A 17,900-nucleotide genomic window follows, 5' to 3' on the forward strand; every position below is an offset into this window, starting at 1 on the left:
ACGCTCTCACCTCTGTGACCGTCCTGGGGGTAGGTCATGACCGGACCTTGTTTAGATTCTTTTCATCTGGCAGCAGACCCTGGCTGGATACAACATGACCTAAGTAGGAAACTTCACTGCGTGCAAAATGACATTTGTTAACCTTTAATTTCAGACCCGCTGAACGGAAATGACTAAAAACATCCTCAAGACTGTTAAGATGTTCGCTGAAAGTCTGACTGAACACCAGTACATCATCAAGGTAAACAAGACAAACCTTCCAATGAAGTCCACGAAGCACCAGCTCCATCAATCGTTGGAAAGTTGGAGGGGCATTCGTAAGACCCATCTGCATTACCTTGAAATGATATAAAGCACTGCCTGTATTGAAAGTGGTTTTCTCCCTATCCTTGGGGTCTAGCTCAACTTGCCAGTAACCACTGGACAGATCCATTGTGCTAAACCAGCGTGCACCTGCCAAGCTGTCTAAAGCATCTGAGGCACGAGGTAAGGGGTAAGAGTCTTTTACAGTGACTGCATTAAGCTTTCTGAAATCAATGCAGAATCTATAACTGCCATCTCTCTTCTTCACTAAGACAACAGGAGAAGCCCAGGGACTACAACTTTCCTCAATTACATTATGGGAAAGGAGCTGCTGAACTTGCCTGTCTATCTCAGCTCGAACATGTAGCGATGTTCTGTAAGCCCTCTGCCTAATGGGCTGTGCATCCCCAGTACGGATGGTGTGCTTGACCAAGGATGGTGTGCTTGACCAAATCAGTACGACCATAGTCATACTCATGTGCACTGAAAACATCTGAATATTTGTAAATCAGATTCTCTAGCTGAGTCCATTCTGCACTGTCCAATGCAGACTGACTGAAGTCTACATTGGGTTTTGGACAGGGCTCAATTTGAGTCTGTTTTTGAGCTACTTTGGGTTCCAGCATTGTGTATTCTTCCCCTGGTTGCATGTCTAAGGAATGAAACTCACCTAGCCTTATGCCACAGGGAACATGGCAATCCTCGTTCTTCGGATTCATAGCTCGCACACAAGTCACGCCTGCTTTCACAGAGGTTACTGTACGTGCCACAAAAAGACCTGGTACTGACTGAATTTCAGGATCTAAGAGTCCAACATAATTGCATGCGAACTCTTTTTCCCCAATGTTGGACTGAATTTTTACCAAAAAGTTCATCTGTGACCTAGCAGGGATCAGAATGGGCTCTAAAGTCACGGCACTACTCCTTAGAGGGACTATTTCCTGCGAACACAAGAGAGGAAAAGACCAGTTCCACAATTTTAAATGATTTTCTCTGAGGTCAATTGCAGCATGATGTTTGCTAAGAAAATCCCACCGAAGGATAACTGGCTGTGTAGCATTCCTAACCACCTGAACATCATGTGAGAACACTTCCTCACCCAGCCTAATAGTAATGGGCAACATACACAAAGTGTCAAGATAGTCACCCATTACTGATTTTGCCAAAAGAAAGGATTTCTGAATAGTTTTTTTGTTAGAGAGGGAATTGACATTCTCAGTGTTTCACTGATCAAAGATATTTCTGAACCTGTGTCTACAAATGCTTGTATGGCAATGTTCTCAATGATTGCAAAAACATAAGGCGTTGGAATGACAGGATTTACCCGTTCAGTTTGTTTGGGCCCAACCATAGTCTCAGCAGATACCCGGCCCATAGCACCTGCTACCAGCCGTTTCCCTGAAGATCAACATCCTCTTCAACAAAACTGACATGATAATCACCAGACGAGGGTAGATGGTCAGTAGAAGATCGTAGGCCATATCTCTCGCAAGAGAACTTGTTGGAGGGCCATTCTGTCATATGATGATCCTGATGATGGGATGCGTGTTGTAAGCGATGATCTCAATGATCAGAGGTTGGACTGCCACAACGATCACGGTGAGGTGGGGGCGAGCTGACACGTTGGTTATGATGAATAGAAGTAAGGCTGGCCTGTTGAGCAGCAAAATGTGGAGACAGGCTGGTGCGATAATCTCGATGGGGTTGAGGTGGGCTGACGTTCTCGGTAATATGGAGAAGCACTGATGTGACGATCTTGATGATGTGGAGATGGGCTCACGTGACGATCTTGGTAAGGTGAAGATGGACTCACGTGATGCTCTCCATTGCCCCGACGTCTGTCACTGTCTCGGTGGCTGAATGAGTAAGGCTCATCTTGATGATGTGGAGAAGACGCCGGTGACAATGGATATCTCCTAGGAGATGGAAGTGGAGAGTAACATTGCTTGTCTCTTCCACGTTCAGATGAGTAGTCTCTCTGTCTGGTGGAAGCGTGTTGCCTCTTCATTTGACTCACTTCCATCCTGAGAGCCTTAACATCAGCCTTCAATCGCTTCACCGCAGTCATGATTTCAGAAGAAATGTCCCCAGATGCTGTGGTCTTTGTGGACACCATAGCTGAAAGCGATTCACTGGGTAAGGTGGTAGATGAGTTTGGTGACAGGCTGGTCTTTTGACTCACCATGTTCATGACATTTTGCTTGGAGGACAGGATCAAGACCAGCTACGAACCGTCTAAATCTTTCCATGGCAATGGCGGACTGACCATAATTTGGAAATGCTTCCAAAACTAGTCTTGTGATCTCAGCTGCAAATACTTCCAAATTTTCTTTGGGCGTACGTGGTCTGGCATTCACAAAAGTTTGAAAATGCAGCAAAAATTGTTTCCTCCCAAAAACATCATTTAATGCAGCAACACACAGTTCATAGTTCTGTTGTATGTCAAGAGACAGGGAGAGCCAGCAAGCTAAAGCATCTCCACTCAACCTTGTAGGCAAAATGGCGGCCAAATCTTGCGTTTGTGCATCCGCACAGGCCTTAACTGCAAGCTCTAAATGGGCTTTCCATAAAGAAAAACTGTCTTTATCCCTACCGTCCCCATGAAAGCATGGTGGTAGATCAACTTTAAAGTGCAGCAATCTTGTAGTGCGATTTGCAGAAGTTGCGTGCTCTCTGCCCTCCACTGTAGGTGCACTTTCATCACTATCAGTCTCATTAGAGGACGCAGCACATGCGGGGAGCACGCGAGAATCGGTAGACATTTTCACTGGGCAGCTGCTGTTGAACTTGTAATGAAGCGAGTAGTAACGGCATTTTAATTAATCTAACGACTGGTCACTGTGCACTCACCAGTACCCTTCACGGTGCATTAAAAAATGCGCCTTCGTAATCGAATGCTTCAGCCGAGAAACTTCCAGAAACTCTTGAACTTGAACACCGCTGCCACCAGTCTGTAACCCTTAATTTTTGTCTGCACCTACTCCAGTCTCTTCCATGTGGATCCATAAATAAAACACGGGTTACCACGGTGATAATTCACGTTTCTTCTTTTAATCAGAAGCATCGGCATAACAGCATGAACAGCCGGACACACAACACTCTCGCTTGAGTTTTTTTTTTTTTTTTTCAAGCGCGCCCTGCCTTAAAGGGGCAGGCGCACCAAATATCTTTCTAACAAAACATGTATAAAACTTTGCATAAGACATATGAAAATACACGAAAATCTTACTAAATAAATTCACCAAAATTTCTTATTCTTCCTTTTTATATATATACATATGTTACAGGTCCTGGGCAGTCAAGAAGACTGTAAGCAGTAATCAACTTGACATTAAATGAGAGACAGAGACAATAATTAGTTGTTTTCTTAACGGTCCTCTTGTCTTTTAATACGCATACACATTTGTATTTCAGAGTCAGTAAGACACTTTGAATCACAAAATTGTTCATAAACGTGTTGGTAAAAAATAATAAACACTGTATAGATCAAATAAACAATAAATAAATGATAGCAACCTTAACCGAATGTACAGAAATTCCCTAATAACTGGCCTGAATTCAGGTAAGTATCTTAAGAAAACAACTTAAGTAAGTATTTCAGGTAAGTGATACATGAGTAAACTTTTCTATGACATACTGTAAGTGTCTTAAAATTATTAATAAAATAAATAATAACAAATTGTTTGAACATTAAAACATGTAAATTACAGTTTGGTATGACAATTAATTAATTTAACTAACCTTGACATTAAATGAGAGAGAGAAACAAGAATTAGTTGTTTCCTTAAAGGAGCTATGTGGAGGTTTTTACTTAAAAAAAATCTTTAAGATAGAGTTTTCATTTGTACATGTATGAGCCAACCATGATGTAAAAAAAAGAATGACACCTCGACTGTCCACCACGGTTGTCTCTATCAGCCTGTATGCTCAATTGTGTGTGTAGTCGGGCCCGAATTGGCGCGAAAATTCACAAAATGTGACGTCATGCGCGTTCTCGTGTACTTGGGCTTACAACCGTACGGCACGCCAGTCATTATAGTAAGCAGCGGCAATAGTGTTTTCAAATGGACTCTGCGGATGGAAAGAAGCGACCCGCCTTCAGCGCAATTCAGACACCCACGGACCCTCCTCGTAAGTTAAAAAAAAAAAAAGAGCGTGCGCACTGAGAACAAGCATAAGACTGGCTGCAGTTCCTCTAACGGCCACTGGTGTCAGTAACGGTTAGAAATTTCAGAACCTACGCAATGCTCCTTTAACGGTCCTCTTTGTTGTCTGAGGATGCGCTGCAATCGTCATGGTAACTCTACTCTCTCAACTGTTACCCAGAGTTCAGAAAACGCAGCTGAACTACACAGTGCAAACTCATCATATATTTAAGTAATTAAAATAAAACTTATATACATACGTGTAAATAGAAAGTAATGTGTAAAAATAAAAATGAAATATTTATAAATAATTTTATTTGTGACCCAAACTATATGTAGGGTGGTCACAAATATATAACCCATGAATTGACAAAATGTAAAATAAAATAATGAATTAAACATAAGGTTACCAGTTCAACATAAGGTTACACTCTTATATGTTGTTTATAGAACTTTTTTTTTTTTTTTAAAGTTTAGTTGATTGTTAATCTAAGTAACTTTACATTTTACATTTACTTACATTTAGAAAAATATTCCCATAATTTTAGGAAAGTTGTCAAATGGGATGTCCCTTTCGAAGACCAAAGACACATCAGCCAATCAGATGCCAGATGAGCCAAACATCCAAAATTAACATACATGGTAGTTTCTTATTTGCTAAAAAAAATTAAAAAGGTCTAAAGCTGTCACAGACACAGATGTTATTATATTTTACTGAAAGTAGCCTGACAAAAACCTTTTTTAAAATCGTTTACGGCAGCTTTAATTTAAGAACTAAAGCGATCAGAGACTCATGAGTGGCGTCGCCCTCTGCTGGTGGATCTGAGCATCACACACACACACACACACACACACTTCCGAGCTCGTGCCGCAGACTCAAGAGAAAGCATGCAGTAAGAAGTACGTCATTTGAGATACGGCCAAAAATGCTCTTCTGCTTTTATTCACTGTTTGACATTGTTTAGCCGGATCTGTGCGTGTGTGTGTGTGTGTGTGTGTGTGTGTGTGTGTGTGTGTGTGTGTGTGTGTGTGTGCGTGTCTACTTAATAATATTTTGTGGGCAAAGTTGTACCCAAAAGTGAGAAAACTCTGACAAAATAGGCAAAAATAATAATAATAAAACTCAATTTGGGCACGTCCTCATTTGTAAAACTGGCATAGAAATAAAGTATGCAAAGGTTTTTTGTTTGTTTGTTTGTTGTTGTTTTTTTACTGTAAAATTGCAGAAAGTTTTCTGTGAGGGGTAACAAATTACAAATATGTATATAAAAACAATAGAAATTTATGTAAGGTCCCCATTCAGATAGCTAAGTAAACGTGTGTGTGTGTGTGTGTGTGTGTGTGTGTGTGTGTGTGTGTCTGTTACTGTGTCTGTGAATGATGCTGAACTTCTTCTTTTAAGAAAACCAGCACAAAAGGCATGTTTTGTATCATGTCCTGATGACACTAACGTGTGTTTCAGCTCAAACTGCACACAGACTTTTCATAAATGACAGTCATCACGTGACATCTAGCCTCAGATCCGTGGACTTACTGTAACAGCTCTGAACAGGAAGTGACCACAAGTGAGTGAGACTGTAATGAGCTGCACTCTGAGACCACTTAACCAGAGACCGAGTCCAGACCAGAGCTGATACAGATGTGAACAAGAAAATACATCATGCCTCTGGCTCAGATGAACGTGTTTCCTCGGCTGTTCTTGAGATGCTGGAGGAACATCTCACTCAAGCTTCATGAAGGATGGACTGCCCTGGACCTTCGTGAAGCCACCGGCAGATGTCACCTGCTGCTGTTCTGATGGAGGAAGTGAAAGCGATGAGGTCATTTCACGTTTCCCTTTTCACAAGCTGCTGTTGCATGAATAAAGACCAGAGTGCAGAGCTTTCATCCTTCTTACAGACGCTAAAAGATTCTATTCACGTTTGATTCTGCAATCATCTTTAATAACACAGATTTATCTTCTACTTGCACTTCCCCTAAATCTGTACGAGATCATGTTTTAGAGGGTTAAAATAAGATCAAACACGCACTGCTGCTGGGGTCGGTATCACATTTCTAATGTTTCTGAAAGAAGTCTCTTCTGCTCAACACGGCTGCATTTATTTGATCAAAAATACAGTAAAACAGTGAAATATTACTCTAATGTAAATCATCTGTTTTTTGTGTGAATCTGTGTTAAAGTGTAATGTATTTCTGTGATGCTCCGCTGTATTTTCAGCATCATTCCTCCAGTCTTCAGTGTCACATGATCTTCAGAAATCAGAATAATATGATGATTTACTGCTCAAGAAACATTTCTGATTATTATCAATGTTGAACACAGTTGTGCTGCAACAGGATTCACAGATGAACAGAAAGTTCAAAAGAACAGCATTGATTTAAATCAGAAATCTTTTCTAACATTATAAATGTCTTTACTGTCACTTTTGATCAATTTAATTCATCCTTGATGAATACAACTAGTAGTTTACTTCAAAAACACAAATCTCACTAACCTCAAACTTTTGAACAATAATTGAGAGCTAATATAGCAATTCTGTCTGTTCCAGAAAGCAAATAAATATGCAAGAGAAGCTAATCATTCACGTGAGTGTGTGTGTGTGTGTGTGTGTGTGTGTGTGTGTGTGTGTGTGTGTGTGTGTGTGTGTGCGTGTGTGAATGACACTGAACTTCTTCTTTTAACAAAACCAGCACAAAAGTCACGTTTTGTATCGAGTCCTGAGTCACTAATGTGTGTTTCAGCTCAAACTACACAGATGTTTCATAAAAGACCATCATCATGTGTCTCAGATAATAACTTTAATTAAATAATCTATTTTACAATTCATCACCTATACTCTTTCACACCGTATGATCTATAATATTTACAAAAATATTTTACAAGAAAAACATTTGCTAAAGAGAAGTCAAAGTGAAAGTGTCTGTCCAGAATGTGTTGTGTGAAGGGAATCAATCCATCAGCGGCCGCTTTATTAAATCTCAGCGTCTCTTCCAGAGGACATTCATTGCCACAAAACACATCAGTGTCTGAAAAATCTCGATAATGTCTCAAATATGATCTCAGTCAATTCTCCTCAAATGAGCTGAGCTGCTCCACATGCATTTCTCAGATTTACACTCGTGTGACACAGAGCTGATCTCCTGAGCTTTCTGTCTGTTTGCAGTCACAGTCCAGTCGCTTCGCTCATTTCTCAGGCACTTTGTTGATGACTTTCTTCTTGCGGATGGACACCAGGTCATAGAAGGGGTCTTTCGTAATGCTGGCCCTGTGGAGACACACACACACACACACACACACACACGTCAGACGAGTCCAGTGTGCTCAGACGGCGCTGGAGAGATGTGTGTGTTTGTACCTGATGGACTCGATCCACTCGTCTCTCTCTTCAGCTGAAGCAGCACAGATGGTGTACGACTGATGCTTCCCTTCCACCACACGTCCGTCCGTCTCCGTCTTACACGCCTTGATCTTCTGACCCCGGCTGTTGGGGTTATACAGCTCCAAACAATACTACACACAGGTCAAAGGTCACAGGTCAAGCAGGCTGCGTTCAAACCCTCGTGAGACGCATCACTCTCTACACAGACAGCTGTCTTCTTAGGCAGCATCCTAACAGCAGTGAGTCTGGTGTTTGTGTTTCTCAGCATCTACTAGCTCAAATAGTCAACTTTTAATTAGACTGAATTTTATTTTTTATTTTTTTTGCTAGTGATACTGTGATAGAGTTTTCATTTCTAGGTGTACATCACATTCACTTTTTTTCATGATACATGCATATATTTTACACCCAATATATTTATTCATAATGACTTTTCATGAGGCTTGTATTTATTTATTGCAATGCAATATGGATAATGGATCTGAATTGACATGAACTAACAATGAACAGATTAATAAATGCAATGCAAATGTATATCAAATGTATAGAACATCAACTAAGGGGAATTTATTGTAAAGTGGTACTAATATTTCTTCTCTTGCTTTATTAAGTAATTTCATTCTGTGTGGTTTCTCCACTGTTTAAAGCAGCGTTCTCATTGCTGTTGACTAGGTTTAGGTTGGTAACACATCTCACCGGTTTGCGTGGAAACATGACTTCCCTCACGCACAGATTCTCCAGAGGAATGATGCCTCGCGGCTCTTTGTCCTGAACACAAACACACCATCACTCCTGATCTACACAGCTTCATGCTTTCAGAGAGACGGCTGCTGTTCTTACCGTGGTATATTCAAAATAATACAGACAGTTATCGGTCAGGATGAACCAGCGTCTCTTCCACGTCTTCACACGACCGCCTGTCGACAGATAATACATAACACTGAAAGATGATTGTATTCTTACAGTCTGAGCATCTACTTGACACGAGGACAGTGAACACAAAGTATACAATTGAACAGAATTACAATAAAAATGTTCAAATCAGTTCTTGATTTCATTGACTTGGCTGACTGTGTTATAAGCAGTGCAGATTCTGAGCTGTGTTTTACCCAGTTTGAGCAGCCATCCCTCTCGGTCCGGGTTGAAGAAGGTGTGCGTCAGATCGTTCCCATCATCCTCGGGGATTTTGAAGGGTTCGTTGTGTATGCTGTGGTACAGGTTCTGTTGATGCGAAGAAACACACATTTTCACCAAAACACATCGAAACCCCGACCTTCCTGTTATCAAATGCACACATCATCTTTCATGGAAATGCACATATTCATTCAATAAATGCAATTACATTAGAATAGTAAGACACAAAGGGGCTGTCACCAATCAAATTAAATCAGTATTACCACTTTGCACTGCATGTGTGGCAGAGAAACTGCATTTAGAGCATGATTTAGATTTAAGTTTTTAATGCAGCTTGGATATGTAATGAATGCATTTACACTAACTGCATAAATAATGAATGTGTTAAACATAAAATATACTTGAATTAGCAAAACTGACAGTATTGTGTCTAAAATGAATGCCACTTAATATCAGCAATCAGCTTGAACATAACATTACCTTTTATTTATTTATTATATAGCATTGTATAATATAGAGTTTGTAAAAATAGAGGAAAGATGAGCATCTGGATCAAGCCTGTGCTGCTATTTCAGAACAGGTCTTTCCAAGATGAATCCGGATGGATGGACCTAGCAGCATCATGTGACCAGCGAGGCTGATTGTGATTGGCTGCTCACCGTCAGAAGCTCGTTGGGTAGGTCTTGTCCGTTGTTAATGCCGCGGTTCATGCTGATGAATCTCTCGAGCGAGGTCTTGTCCTTCACGTTGGGATTGTGCAGACTCGTGTTCAACATGATGATGGCAAACGACAGGATGTAACACGTGTCTGACGATCACAATAACAACAACAAATTATTTGTCATTCACTCAAAATCAGGCCTAAATTTAATATTTATGCATTTCAAGTGCATACAAATTATCCATTTGGATTAAGCATATTGTGATGCATACTGTACAGTCTATTTGTCATTTTATTAACTTTTTGGGTTAATTAGATTTTATTTACATAATTATATTTTCAAATAATTTATTCAAATTGCTTAGAAACAGCATAACCCATATAGCTAAATATAATTTTGTGGCCAAAATATATTTAAAATATATGCTGAATATATGTTGTTAACAGTTAACAGAAGTATGTTTTTTCCAGAATTATCTAATTTTCTGAATTAATTTTTTTATTAAATGTTCTGAATATTCTAATGTGACAAATCTGAATTTATTTTTATATAGTTCAAAATATATTTGTACATTTTAACTTTTGAAATGTATATTTTTTTTAAATGTGCAAAAATATATATTTGTAGAAAATATATTTACACATTTATTTTGAAGTAAATTTTAGCAAATATGTCATTTGGCCATTTATTTATTTATTTATTTGCATATTTTGAATAATATTTTAATTTTATTTTAATATTTATGGATTTCAAATGCATATAAATATCCATTTGGATAAAACTTAATTTGATACATACTGTACAGTCTATTTGTCATTTTATTAACTATTTGTTATATTTTCAATTAATTTATTCAAATTGCTTAGAGGCAGCATTACTCATACAGCAAAATATAATTTACGCCAAATATATGTTGTTAACAGTGATGCTCAATAAAATATAAAAATATATATTTAATATAGAAAATATAGTTGGTTTCAACCCACATTTACCAAAATATATTTTAAAATATATTGTAAAAAAAATCTGCAAATCTGACAAATATGCATCCCTTTAAATGTATTTGTTTGTGTTCAAACTGTGTAAATGCACGGAAATTTTACATGCAATGCAAATACATAAATCTTACATTTTGACCGAAATATTTTTTGAATGTATAAACTGTTAATCAGCGTTTTATTGGCCATTAGATATTAACCCCACATGCATGAGTGAGTTTGACCTGTGGACTGGAAGACGTTGGCGTTGCAGTTACAGTAGCGCGTGGCGAAGGCCTCCATCATGCGGTCGATCTTCTGAGCTTCACCCGGCAGACGGAAACTCCACAAGAACTGCCTGTGAAAGAACGAGACGAACAGGAATAAGACGAGTTCAGCGGCTCGTGTGTGGATGAAGACGAGCTCGTGTTCTCACCGTAACGCCTGGACCAGGTTCAGATCTGAAAACTCGTGCAGCTCCACGAACGCTTTGAGGATCTGCAGGTGCATGTCCTCCCTGAAACACCAGACATGATCAGATCCACACACACACACACACACACATCTGATGTTTGATATGTCACCTCTCTCCCAGGAAGTCTCCAATGGCGGTCTTATTCAGTCCTTCCTCTTTATACAGAAACTCGGCCACTCGTTCTGGTTTCCAGTCCAGAAGCTCATTATCCACCAGATACTTGATTCCCTGAAACACAGAGCGGTTTGAGCCGTTCAGTGACGAGATCACACACAGAAGAGATGTTTGTTTGAGTTTATCAGCTCCCCCCACACCAGTTCCTCAACAGTTCAGCATCTGTTTTAAGAGATTTTCCTTCAAACCCACACTTCCCTTTTTCAGCAGAATGACTAAAGAAAGACTAAAACCCTCAATGCAAAATCAGATAGACTATTACTCTGGTTATGTCTTGGTCAGTAAATCATATTATCATGATTTCTTAAGATCATGTGACTCTGAAGACTGGAGGAATGAAGCTGAAAATACAGCGACGCATCACAGAAATAAATTACACTTTAACACAGATTCACACAGAAAACAGATGATTGGAATTTTAATAATATTTCAAAAAAATGTATCAAACAAATGCAGCTTTGGTGAGCAGGAGAGACTTACATACACCAAACGTTTGAACACTAGTGTGTGCATGTGTGTTGTCTATTGTCTAGTTGGATTTGTTTAGTGTGTTTGTGGTGGTTACACGTATGTCTCTGAACTTCACAGAGATCAAACATTCGCGTGTCTCTCTCTCTCTCTCTCTCTGTCGTCTCTTCTCAGCTCATCATGTCTTCAGCAGCTCATGGTGGTCTCTCTGTTTAACGTGCAGCAGCAAAACCATAAAGATTCAGAATGAGAAAAACCAAAAGTATTTCAGGTGTTGACCTGAGGGCGTTCAGATCCTCCATGTCACTCCGTCTGTCTCTCTCTCACACACACACACACACAGAGACCTGAACAACATGACCTGAGCTGCATGTCTCTCTCTGTATCAAATCTAAGGTCTCTCCTACAGTGTGACGGATGTGTGGAGGTTCCACTCCTCATCTCACGCTGGAACATCATCATCATCATCATCATCATCCTCCAGATCTCACCTTTTTAGGATCCATGTTGAATTTCTTCTTGCCGCTAGAGAAGCGTTTCTCCCTCTCGAGCATCTTACTGCAAAAGAGACACGCATATAATGAAATAAAATATAAATGTTAGATGAAAAACTAAACAAAAATGTGAAAGGTTATCTTGACAGCTAACTGGAAATAAATAAAAATAATACAACTGAAATAAAATTAAAAATAATAATAATAATAAAAGCATAAATTAGCCTAAATAGTAATATTTAAAAAAATAAAATAATAATAAAAAAAAAAAAACAAAGTGTACAATGTTTTTTTTAACAAAAAAAAATAATATTTTGTCATTTTAAATAAAAATAAAAAATACAATTACTAATTATGTAATTTATATTAAAATAAAAATAGAAATAAAAACCACTGTAGTAGATAAACAATAGGGAAAGAGTATTGGTTTGAACTGCTAACTCCGTGGCTGTGTAAGTATGACGAGAAGAAGGCAGTGTTAGTAAGTGAATGATGTTGACCATGTCTCTCTGTTCTTTCTCTGCATCTGAAGTACAGTAAGCATCCAAATGAGACAATCATGAGACAAACACGATGGATGAACATTCATCCATTCACTCACTTGTCTTCTGCTGATTTGAAATCCTGAATGTCTGCCATGACGTTTTCAATCTGGTTCTTCAGTTTCTGTAAGAAAAGTATTCAGAAGAAGACGATTCAGAATGGAGGATCAGCTCAATCATCATTGAAATGATCACAGATGTGATGCACTCTGCTTGACTGAAACCTGGCTAAAACCAAATGATTATTTTGGTCTAAATGAGTCGACTCCACCGAACTACTGTTATAAGCATGAGCCCCAGCAGACTGGTCGTGGCGGAGGTGTTGCAACAATATATAGTGATATTCTCAATGTTACCCAGAAAAAAGGATATGGATTTACAGTAACTTATTCTAAATACTTCTGCTTAATGTTACACTGGCAGATCTATTGTATCTCTGGCTCTGGCTACTGTGTATAGACCACCAGGGTCATATAAAGGTTTCCTAAAAGAATTTTCAGATTTCCTCTTAGACCTATTGGTTACCATTGATAAAGCGCTAATCATGGGAGATTTTAACATTCACGTTGATAATACAGATGATGCATTAGGACTTGTGTTTACTGACATTATAAATTATTTTGTAGTCCAGCAAAATGTCACCAGGCGCACTCATTGTTTTAATCATACACTAGATTTAATTATATCGCATGGAATCAATTTTACCGATATAGATATCATACCATTTCCTTGCATCATACATGCTGCGTATCACTGATATTAACTAAATGTCTCAGCGTTATCGTACAGGAAGAACTATTGTTCCAGCCACTAAAGATAGATTCAGAAATAACCTGTCTGATGTATCTCGACTGCTCTGCGTAACCATAAACACATTTGAACTATATGAAATGACTAACAACATGGGCACTATTTTCTCTATTATATTAGAAGCTGTTGCCCCCATCAAATTGAAAAAGGTTAGACAAAAATGATCTCTGCCATGATATAACAGTAATACTCATTCTCTCAAGAAAGAAACTCGTAGTTTTGAACGCAAATGGAGAAAAACTAACTTGGAAGTTTTTTATAGAAAAACAGTATGTCCAGCTATAGACAGGCTCTAAAAACTGCTAGGGCAGAGTATATCCACAAACTCATAGAAAATAACCAAAACAAACCAAGGCACAGTGGCTAAATTAACAAAATACCAGACGCCACCTGATTCAAATATTCCACCAATGTTAAATAGTAATGACTTTATGAATTTCTTCACTGATAAAATAGATAACATTAGAAATACAATAGTGAATGTAGATTCTACAGCGTCTAATACTTCAGTTTCATCCATCGCACCCAAAGATAAACTGCAGTGCTTTACAAATATAGGACAGGAAGAGCTAAATAAACTTATCACTGTATCTAAACCAACAACATGTTTATTAGATCCTGTACCCACTAAATTACTGAAAGAGCTGTTACCTGTAGCCGAAGAACCGCTTCTCAATATCATTAACTCGTCGTTATCTTTAGGTCACGTCCCAAAACCATTCAAGCTGCCGGTTATCAAGCCTCTTATTAAGAAACCACAACTAGATTGAAGTGAACTGGCAAATTACAGACCCATTTCAAGTCTTCTGTTTATGTCTAAAAAATAAATAAAAAGTTGTGTCTGCTCAATTGAGCACCTTCCTGCATAAAAATGATCTGTATGAAGAATTTCAGTCAGGTTTCAGGCCCCACCATAGCACAGAAACTGCACTTGTTAAAATTACAAATGTCCTGCTTCTTGCGTCAGATCAAGGCTGCATCTCATTTCTAGTTTTACTTGATCTTAGTGCTGCGTTCGACACCATAGATCATGACATACTCATAGATCGATTACAAAATTATACAGGTATTAAAGGGCAGGCTCTAAGATGGTTTAGATCCTACCTGTCCGATCGCTACCATTTTGTTTATTTAAATGGGGAGTCATCTCATTTATCACCAGTAAAATATGGAGTGCCACAAGGCTCTGTCATAGGTCCCCTTCTATTTTCAATATACATGTTGCCCCTTGGTAATATTATTAGAAAATACGGAATAAGCTTCCACTGTTATGCTGATGATACTCAGCTATATATCTCAACGAGACCAGATGAAACTTCTGAATTACCAAAGCTAGCAGAGTGTGTTAAAAATGTAAAAGCTTGGATGACCAATACTTTTCTCTTATTAAATTCGGATAAGACAGAGCTATTACTTATTGGACCTAAAAAACAGTACACAGAAACTTGTGGATTACATTTTGCATCTAAAGGGATGTACTGTTACTTCCTCTACAATCTGGGTGTTATATTAGACAGCATCTTTTCTTTAGAAAACCATATTTCCCATCATACAAAACTGCATTCTTCCATCTTAGAAACATTGCCAAGCTACGAAACATGTTATCTGTTTCTGATGCAGAAAAGCTAGTTCATGCATTCATGACCTCTAGACTGGACTATTGTAATGCACTTCTAGGTGGTTGTCCTGCTTCTTCAATAAACAAGCTACAGATCGTCCAAAATACAGCAGCTAGAGTCCTTACCAGGTCAAGAAAATATGATCATATTACCCCAATTTTACAGTCTCTGCACTGGCTACCTATTGATTAGTTATTAATCAGTTACAAATTATTATTACTATTATTTATATATTATTACTATAGTAATATTAATACTAACCTAAATGGTTTAGCTCCTGTGTACCTAACTAGCCTTATACCAAGCTACAATCCATCACGCACCCTAAGGTCACAAAACGCTGGACTTTTGGTAGTTCCTAGGATAGCAAAGTCCACTAAAGGAGGTAGAGCTTTCTCACATTTGGCTCCCAAACTCTGGAATAGCCTTCCTGATAATGTTAAGGTCTCAAACACACTCTCTGTTTAAATCTAGATTAAAGACACACTCTTTGGCCAAGCATTCAAACAATGCACCTTATAATCTTGGACTGCAGTTATATCTGATCAAATGTGCATTATTATTCCTTAGCTTAGTTTTCATCGTCTGTTTGATTACGTCTTTAATTGATTTTTCTTGTCATGATTATGACGTTATTTAAAGGTTACACAAATGTTTGTTAGAATGCTCATCAAGTACAAATAACACCAAAATTACATTTGGTTGTTTTAAGAACATTTTATCTCAAGGTTATGAAAAAGTATATCCAATATTAAAGTTTTATATATACTTTGTTCTAAAATGTATGTAACTATTAAAAAATGTTAGTGAAAGTTGTGAGAACATTCCCTGTTAGCTGGGAGAGACCTAGTGGTGTGTGTGTGTGTGTGTGTGTGTGTGTGTGTGTGTGTGTGTGTGTGTGTGTGTGTGTGTGTGTGTGTGTGTGTGTGTGTGTGTGTGTGTGTGTGTGTGTGTTTGTGTGTGTGTTAGTACATGTTTTTGTGACATATCAGGACACAACTCTGTATAATGACATGGGTATGACACAGGAATTACAAGGAGAGGGTGACTTATGAGGACATAACCCATGTCCCCATTTTTTAAAACACTTAAAATAAAAATGCACAAAGTTTCCTGTGAGGGTTAGGGTTAGGTGTAGGGTTGGTGAAGAGCCACAGAATATACAGTTTGTACAGTATAAAAACCATTACACATATGGGCTGTCCCCACTTTTCACAAAAACAAAAATGTGTGTGTGTGTGTGTGTGTGTGTGTGTCTGTGTGTGAAGCAGCAGCTGATGTTCATTTACCTCAATGTCCTCCAGCAGGATCTGCTTGTGCATCTTCAGCCGTTCGATCTCCATCTCTTCCTCCGCCGTCAAATCTTAGAAAACAGCAAACATGACACAATCACACTAGTGAACGTTTGATCAAACATGAGTGTGTCTCCAGCTCTATATAATGAGCTCATACTGCAATGAGTTTCTATGAACTTGACGTTACCAAAATAAACGTTTCAAACTGATTATTGAGCAGATAAGAGTCGTCTGAAATCAGCCTCCTGAAATCTACAGTAAAGCTGAAGACTGGAACAATAAGCTTCACACTGCGTAAGTCTTGTTCTGCTTTATGAAACAGGAAACTTGTTGTCATGGGGGCTGATGGCTCCTGCGTGAGGGGCCTCTGAACATGTGTGTGTGTGTGTGTGTGTGTGAGTGTGTGTGTGTGTGTGTGTGTGTGTGTGTTTCACTTCAGATAAGAGCATCCAAACACACCACAGCGATCAGAGGACAGAAACATGAGCTGATCTATGATATGAACTAAAGAAGCTGACACCAGATCATCTGTCAGATAATATTTCAGCTATGTTACGTCAAACTTCACTTCAATAGAATACAAAAAGACATTAACATTACTTAAAGAAATACTAATTAATATAAAAAACAAAACTCAACAGAGATAAGGTACAGTATACTTCAATCATGTGATCTTGTAATCTTTCACACGTTTTGGTGTTGCTGGTGTTATAAACAATAAACCATCTGCAAGAACATCCTGCACTTTAGAGACAGTGGTGAATTAGAGGTCTGTCAGTAATAAGAGTTAAGGTTAGTTAAAGTTAAACTCTGTCTTACCTGTGTGACAGCTCTCAGTCATGGTGATGTATGTATATAAGTAGATGTAATGCTGAACTGCTGTGAGTTTGGACTCAGACGTTCTTCATGTTTGTTGCAGATGGTGTGAGTTCCTCTATCAGGCGCTGCCCTGCCCTACAAACTCTGTTTCACACCAGAAGTGGAGTGTTTCCGCAGGAGGAGCAGCGCAGGACTTCACACACACACACACACACACACACAGATGATCTGATCATGCCATCTGCTGGTGATTGACCAACACACACTGATGAATAACTGATGAACCTCACAAACAGCTTCAGATGACTGACCTCACACTGACCATCTATCAGCTGTTTCTTTTATTAACTTATCAAATAGACTGGATTTGAGAATGTACGTGTTTTCACATGTATGTGTATGTATGTGTATATGTAGTGTTTTCTATCTGTCTCTCGCTGATACTGTCAGTTCCAGTTCATCTGTATCCTTTTGTTTGAAAAAAATAAATAATAATAAACCATTTTTAAGAAAGAACAAAGAAAATGTTCTGTGTTCTGGGTCATGGTGGATTTTGGTCTGAAAAGATATGGTGGAAACAATTTTAAAAAATCAATTATTCTT

General features: G+C 38.5%; 1 protein-coding gene across 1 annotated transcript; it reads right to left on the reverse strand.

Moving 5' to 3' along the window:
• Positions 1-7,230: 7,230 nt before the first annotated feature.
• Positions 7,231-17,438, reverse strand: LOC132151404 (cytohesin-4-like). The gene is made up of 13 exons (XM_059559511.1): positions 17,298-17,438; positions 16,473-16,546; positions 12,814-12,878; positions 12,210-12,276; positions 11,186-11,304; positions 11,038-11,118; positions 10,847-10,959; positions 9,622-9,770; positions 8,938-9,049; positions 8,669-8,745; positions 8,525-8,596; positions 7,805-7,959; positions 7,231-7,714 (listed from the first exon to the last, which is right to left on the reverse strand). Exons 1-13 carry the CDS (start codon positions 17,317-17,319, stop codon positions 7,633-7,635), a joined length of 1,188 nt encoding a protein of 395 aa, XP_059415494.1. The 5' UTR covers positions 17,320-17,438; the 3' UTR covers positions 7,231-7,632.
• Positions 17,439-17,900: the final 462 nt, after the last annotated feature.

The sequence above is a fragment of the Carassius carassius genome, chromosome 10, assembly GCF_963082965.1.
Source record: "Carassius carassius chromosome 10, fCarCar2.1, whole genome shotgun sequence".
Classification (NCBI taxonomy): domain Eukaryota; kingdom Metazoa; phylum Chordata; class Actinopteri; order Cypriniformes; family Cyprinidae; genus Carassius; species Carassius carassius.